General features: G+C 28.9%; 1 protein-coding gene across 2 annotated transcripts in view; it reads right to left on the reverse strand.

The window, feature by feature from the left end:
• The window catches only part of LOC117172734 (piggyBac transposable element-derived protein 4-like), a 9,759-nt gene extending 2,577 nt beyond the window's left edge, over nucleotides 1–7,182 (reverse strand). Inside the window, exons 1-2 of one of the 2 annotated variants that reach the window (XM_033360904.1) lie at nucleotides 6,940–7,182; nucleotides 2,379–2,610 (exon numbers count right to left, since the gene is read on the reverse strand). In XM_033360904.1, coding sequence (XP_033216795.1) covers nucleotides 2,379–2,610 — 232 coding nt within the window. In that variant the 5' untranslated portion in view covers nucleotides 6,940–7,182. Of the gene's footprint in view, nucleotides 1–2,378; nucleotides 2,611–6,763; nucleotides 6,883–6,939 lie in introns of those variants that run through there. The other variant, XM_033360905.1, reaches the window with a different exon arrangement.
• Nucleotides 7,183–7,696: the final 514 nt, after the last annotated feature.

Below are 7,696 nucleotides of genomic sequence, written 5' to 3' on the forward strand. Positions count from 1 at the left end.
TGAACCTCAACATTTTTTGAACGTTCGAACTTTTTTTATACATAAAATATCAGTCTCAAACTTTGAGAAATGCAAGAGCCGAAAGAAAACTACGTTTAAGTATAAAGCTTAATAATAAAAGATGTAAAAAAATGTATTTTAACAATCAATTCCAACGGCATTAGCCGGTAACGTTGTTCACGAAAATACGAAATCTCTAGAGCCTCGCCTAGTGGCCGCCAGGTTTCGTATTTTCGTGTACAACGTTACCGGCTGATGCCGTTGGAATTGATTGTCAAAATATATTTTTTTACATCTTTTATTATTAAGCTTTGTACTTAAACGTAGTTTTCTTTCGGCTCTTCCATTTCTCAAAGTTTGAGACTGATATTTTATGTATAAAAAAAGTTCGAACGTTCAAAAAATGTTGAGGTTCAGAAAAAAGATGAAATAATTTTCAGTGAAGTTTCTACCAAAATGCAGTACCTAAACGTACTTTATTGCACTCTAATACATTTCCCGAAGTTTCCGCTCGATATTTTACTTACAAAAAAAGTTCTTAGGTTAAAAAAAACATTCAGTGAACTGAAAAACTGTGGTCGGTAATACAGGTATTTAGCTGTGTCACATGCCCTTAATGCGTTTCAGTCTTTTGAATTGCGTATCTGTCACTAGAATTCCAAAATTGGCGCCGATTTGTCTTTTCAAGACTTTTAGTCGTTATAATTTTATTGACTAACTTATATGCCGTAAAAGACTAGTAACTGAAATAGCGAAAGGAATCTAGTAGACCTGCGCATAATTTCTTTTAATCTTTCGATAATTTATAAATTTTAAAAATCGTGTGAAATATGGCAGCTTAACCACAAAAAAGTCGGCCTCATTCAAAAAGACGGAAACAGATTCAATATAACCTTGCTTGAAATGGTCATTGCAGTACATGGCAGATTCGAAGCTGCTTGATAAAATAACCGATTCACATAGTCGCAAACTGATTCTGTTTTAACTTTCTGAATCTACAAATGACAGATACGCAATTCACAGAGTCGTCTTTTCAATGGATTCTTTTTTCCTAGGAACATGCAAAATATTGAATACATCTGGATCGCCTTTTTGTCCTCCCGTTTTGAATCTCCACAGCAAAAGAAGTTATCTCTTAAATTAAATCCCTTTTTATACCCAGCGAAAAAATTGTTTTTCTGAATGCTTTTGTGGACACCACAAAACAAGGAAGAAATAGAACAATTTCGATCCCTTTTAACTCGCTACTTCTATTTACTATTTTTCGATTAATAATGAGGTAAAAAGCATTAAAAAAAAAAAAAATATCGGTAATTTTACAATGTCAGGATCAATTTCCACACAGATGACTCTGTTAAAAAATAATATTTTGAATCCCTTACGAAAATATATGATAGGGAAAAATTGCCAAACATGCAATATTTTTTTTTTGGCTTTTTTCCTTGTAGTTTTTTCTCGACCACAAGAAAACCGGCAGGATAAACGACAAGTAAGACGACAATCGAAAATTATGTGCCCTAATTGGCCATAATTTTTAATAATATCATGTACATGTCATACACGTGGCACGCGTAATGTGGCCAATATTAAACAAGTAAATTAAGTCTTTTAAAAACATATAAAAATTAAAAAAAAAATCTTTTGCGTAAACGATTACATTTTTATTGAAGGTAAAAATACAGCGTACATGCATAAACGATACACATACGAGGTAAGCAACACAGTTGGTCTAAATATTACAAACTTTTAGCTAGATATCTCCTATCGTGTGGAACTGGCATGATCGAAAAATGCCAGTAAGGCATGCGCATTACGCTGGGGGCGGTACCTATTTCAGTAGCCAATGGGAAGTTGGCGGGAACTTTTAGATGCGGAAATTTGCACTTTATTATTTTGAAAATTTTTTAAAAATAGAAAAAAAATAATATATGGATAGATTAGAAAATCCCATTCAAAGTTTTCACCTGATATACAATATATTTAGAAACTATCTCAGTTAAATTCTTCGATTATACAAGAATTCAAAAAGTTTGAGCTTCTTTCGAAATGTGAAATAAAATTTGTTTATGAGTTTTAGAATTTTTTGTCAAATTTTCTTGTACACGCCAAAAAGACTTGAAAATTATCCTAATTACATTTTCAATTTCGATAAGAATAAAAAAAATTCTACTAGGTATGAAATATATTTGGAAACTATTAAGGTGAAATTTGATAATTAGTTAATTAAGGTGTTATTTTTAGTAGATTTTAACGAACAGCTGTCAAAGGGATTGGAATTTTATTATTTTCCCCGCCTTATGAGGATTAAAAACGAAGGACAGAAAAGGCAATCTTGGGATTAACCATTTTTTAATATTTTTTAATGCAAGCCTTCTTACCGGGTGATGACGCCGCTGGCTGTTCCTCGTCTTCCCGCTCACTTTCAGCATTGGATGAGCCATTAGCGTCGGTTTCTGATTCAGTGGAGCTTCTATGCTCGGTGGCATCATCGGTCTCACTCTCATTTTCTTGGTTTCGTCCTCTCGACCTCGAGCCTTCCCTAGTCTCTATTTTCTCCGAATATAACGCTTCGATCTGCTCCGCTTGGCGTTGCCTACGACCCGTCATCATCTGTACACAAAATAATATTTTTTAAATACATATATTATATTTGACCAATAAATATGTTATAATTTACTCATTTAAAATGTATAAAAATAATAATTGAAGGGTTAGCGGTCTAAACCTGTTAACTGACATTTTTTTTTAAATTGTTGTTTTTGTATTTTCTGGAACATTTTTTATATGCTCTTCAGGGCATGTGATACTTAGAAAATTGTCGATTTTACCAGTTTTAGGTTCCTCCGGCTTTTTTTTATAGAATGATAAATATTTTGTCTTAAACATTTGGGAAATGATAGCGAACATGCTAACGGACGTCCCCACACACTTTTTTCGTAGGTTAATTAAAAAATGTTTTTATTTAGCAAAATGTGATTAATTTGCATAGCGCTTAGGATATAGTATTGATTTTTTCAGTGTTAGATTCCGCCGGCTTTTTTCGTAGGATAAGAAATATTTTGCCTTCAAAATCTGGGAAAATAACAGCGAACATGCTAACGGACGTCCCCACACACTTTTTTTGTTTTTTATCAAAAAATTTTTGATATTGCTAACAAGTGCGAGTATATTTCGAGGTTATGTATGTTACAATTCACCCGAGCGTTACTTCCAAACTACACATACGCATAAAATTTTTATTTAGCACAATCAATTTTTTTCGTTATTATCCCTCAAAAAAGAGTCCGGGGACGTCCGTTATGATATTTTATAGCATCTCCGAATTCAGTTTAAAAAATTTTAATTTTGAGGAAAAAAAGCCGGGGAAACTGTGAGTATCACATGCCCTTAATACCCCGCAAACCCGGGACGGGTAGTTACGCGCAACCGGAAGTTTTTTACGAAAGTACCTAAGTTATATATTTTACGTAGAAAACAAGTCAGGGTGGCGTGCCATGATTGCAGAATTGCGTTGCGTTTTGCGCAACGCGTCAAAACACTAGACATTTCAGCCAATCACAGTGTTTCTCTGAATAATTAGAAGAATATTATTGGCTAAAATGTCTAGTGAATTGACGCATTACGCAACGCAATTCTGCAATCATGGGACTTTACCCTAAAATACCTAGTAAATAATTCACCTTGAGTTCTTTTCCAAAACTACTTATAATTCACAATAAAATATTTTCCTCGATTTTATCAATAATTTTTAACAACGTTTATTTTTTATCATGAAATAACTTTAGTTTATGTTTGATTTAAAAAAAATATCATTAAAATTCCCTTGGGTTTACAATGTATAATTTTAGTTAATTTTTTTTAAACTTGAAAATTCTTTAACTTCAATTTTTTTTAAATCTTCAAAATAAAAAAAAATTGTTCTAAAATATTCCAAAGAATAACTTTATATTTTTCTAAGAATACAGAGAATATTGTTCTATTATCTCAAAACCTTTTCGAATTCATTAAAAGCTTCTTTTTTACAAAATTGAAAAAAATCTACATTTATTTGAAAAATTAAAAAAATTTTCAATCTACCCATTAAAAAAAAATCTTTTTAAGATATCTTAACGTTCTAAATGTCTTTGAAAACTTTTCGAATTTTCCTTAAAATTTTCTGAAGACAACAAAATTTCCCTCAAAGACTTCAAGATTCTTTTTCCAAAATTTTTTGGAAATACTTGGAAATCGTTTAGAACATTATACTAAAGTTAATTTTTCATAATAAAAAAGAATTCAACATTTTCTGGGAATGTAAAGAATATGTTCTCATTCTTGAAACTTTTCGTAATTTTAATTCACCTTCCTTTTTCAAAATCTTCAACAATCTAAAATTAAAAAAAATGAAATTTTTCTTAACATAAAAATTAACTTTGAATTGTTTAAATACTTTTAAATATTTATAAAACATAATAGAATTTTTTGTAATTTATTAATTCTAATTAAATTTTCTTTTACAATCCCTTTTTCAAAATAAAGATATCATTTGGAATTTTACTATGAATCTTAAGGCAATGTTATGGTTCTCTTAAAACTTTTAAGAATTCCTAAAAAGCTTTTAATTTTTTGTTCAAAATCTTCAAAATTGTACATTTCGTTTTGAATTTGGCGAATCTTCTTAAGATTTCAATTATTTTCGATTCTTTTTAATACTGACACTTCTACGATTCAAAAAAATATTTTAAAATCTTTCAGATTCTCTTTCGACATATTTTAAAACCTTCAAAACTTACAATTAACCTTCTAAAATAAAATATGAATAAATTTGAAGTTTCTCAAAATATAATAATATTAACAATAAATTGATATTTTTAAAAAGAGAAAAAATTTGAAAACAACAGATGTACCTATAGGCTTTATATGTAACATTGTTGCCACAAAACTTCAGTTTGATATCATCTCTTAAAATAGCATTTGCCATTCTTGAACAACATTTGGATTATTTAATGCTTTGAAAAATTTAATTTTTTTAACTTTGTCCAGCTGCCGATTACTTCTTTATCCTGATTTAGAATCAAAACAAACGCACTTCACCATTTTATTCCAAATTTCAACACTGCAAATATTTGATTTAAAAGTAATTTTTTTAGTTTTCTTTCGCTTAAGAAATGGAAAATGTCAAAAAGATCATTCAAAACACTCGAAGATTATTTAACACTGTCAGTAAATTATTTTCTACGGTGTTATTAAATCCAATATTTTTATTTTCCCATGCATTTGCAACGATCATAGGCCAATTGCATAGGTGGCGCCTCCACACGGCCAACACATTGTACATTTTCAGTGGAAATTTTCAACTCATAGTTCCAGGGTGATGTGTAAAACCGTAAAACAGCATAAACTCACTTTTTTGAATTTCTGGTAATGCCAATATTGTTAATTAAAAAATAATAATGTCAACTAAAGTGAAATAGTATAAAAAAAAAACACTCCGAGCTTGCATGTCATAATTTACATTTTAATAAAAAAGAATGAAATTTATACAAAGAAAATAATTTAAAAATAAAAAGACGAATTTCTAACAAATAAAGATTTTTTATTCAAAAACAAATAAAAGTTTATCTAAATTATTGAACCTTCAAACCAGAAGACAAGTTTTCTTTATAAAAATTCAATTTTCAAACAAAAAATATGACTGTTCATTCAAAAATTAATTTTACACGAAACTGATGCATTTTTACGCAAAAAAAAGAAATTTCTAACTAAAAAATAATTTTTTTACGTAAAAAAACGCGAATTTTTAAGTAAAAAAGATCAATCTCAAGAAATTAAATAGTTCCATTTTCTGTTAAAAATGAATTCTAAACAAACAAAAAAGAAGTATTTTCCACTAAACAGTTTAATTTTCAACCAGATATAAGCCTCTAATTAACAAAATTTCACAATGTAGTTTAACTTTGAACCAAGTAGTTGATTTTTCAATTAAAAAAGATTAATTTATAACAAGATAATTAAACTTTTAACCAACAACATAACTTTTCAACTTAAAATATAAATCTTTAACCAAAGAAGTGATTTCTTAACAAAGCGATTCAACCAAATGTTTTAAACAAATTAGTTTAATAATGAAGCAAAGAAGAACGATTTTTAACCAAAAAGTTTCTACCCAAAAAATTGAATTTCTAATTCAAAAAGACGAATTTTTAATGAAAAAGGATGACTATTAAACAAAATTGTTGAATTCTCTAGCAAATAGTTGCATTTTTATCAAAAAATATTAAATTTATCTTAAAGTATAAGAATTTTTTATTACAAAAAACGTTGAGTTTTTATCCAAAAAGGATTCCAGTTAACTCAGTAACATCAAAAATTTAATTTTTATGACAAAAAAATAAGTTTCTACGAAAAAATTGAATTTTCAATCCAAAATATAAATTTTAAGCAAAAAGTAAATTTTCTACGAAATAGTTCCGTTTAAAGAAAATAGTATAATAGCTTAATTTATAACCAAACAGTTGCATTTTTATCAAAAAAAGATTTAATTTCTGCTAAAGCAGGTAAACTTCAAAATAAAAAAGACAAACTTTCAAAAAAAGAGTTGAATTTTCAACCGAAAAGTTAACGAAAAAATTCAATTTTCTATTATTTAAAATAAATGTTGAGATTCTCATAAATTCTCAAAGAATTTATTTCTCGGTAATATTCTCATTCTCGTTGTATTACGTAAAATACCTAGTAATTTAGCGTAAAAATCGAAGTAAATTACCTAGGGTATTTTACTTACCCATCCTTGCCGCAGACGTAACGACAAAATTCCTTACAGTGTGTGTGTTTTAATGGATTTTCGAAAATCGCGTTTTGGTATCTAATGCATAGGTCAGCGGAACGATTTTAGTTAGCCGTGTAAAATTTCTGAAATGTCAGTTAACAGGTTTAGATCGTGGACCCTTCAATTAATACCTTTGCAATTTAATAGTGTTGTCTGCTCCAAAATTGACGAGCGTTCCAAACCGTCTTTTTCAATTTTCAGCTCTCAAATCACTCAAATAGTCACAAAAAACTTAACCGCAGATCCCTCTTTAATATTCTTTAAATAATACTCTAACAAACACTGTATCATTTCGGTTTTTAACCAAAATGAATTTTTTCGTCAAGTGCGTTTTTCTGACGTAGGATACACATTGGGTGAAATGCACCCGAGCCTGATTTACGATGCTCACTGCTACGCTTCTAAAGAGGTACGTGGCTGGCTCGAACGGACTCAGAAGGGGGCGCTTCGAAATTGCGTGCAGTAAAAAAAAAAACACACCTGGGTGATCTTTACCCACTGTGTATCTTATGGGTGAAAATTAACCAAGGTTTGATTGTTTATATCAAATGAGCCATTGTAAATAAAATAAAATTTGAGGGCTTACTTTAAACGTTACCGTTTTCATTTTTAAAGAAATTTTTTTTTGTAAGTGAAATTCATCTTTTTTTGTATTAATAAACGTTAAACTATTATTCGTTTAGAAAAAATTCTAGTAAGTTTAAGAGAAATTTACAAATTTAAGAAGATTGAAACATAATTTAAAACTTGAAATTATTTCAAAAGATTATCAAAACAAAATATGGATTTTTGAAGATTTCAAAATAAAATATTAAAGTTTTTAAGGGTTTTGAAAAGTTTAAACATATTATGAATGTTCTTCTAAAGATGCCTGGGAAAATTATAAAT

Source organism: Belonocnema kinseyi, chromosome 5 (assembly GCF_010883055.1).
Source record: "Belonocnema kinseyi isolate 2016_QV_RU_SX_M_011 chromosome 5, B_treatae_v1, whole genome shotgun sequence".
Lineage (NCBI taxonomy): Eukaryota > Metazoa > Arthropoda > Insecta > Hymenoptera > Cynipidae > Belonocnema > Belonocnema kinseyi.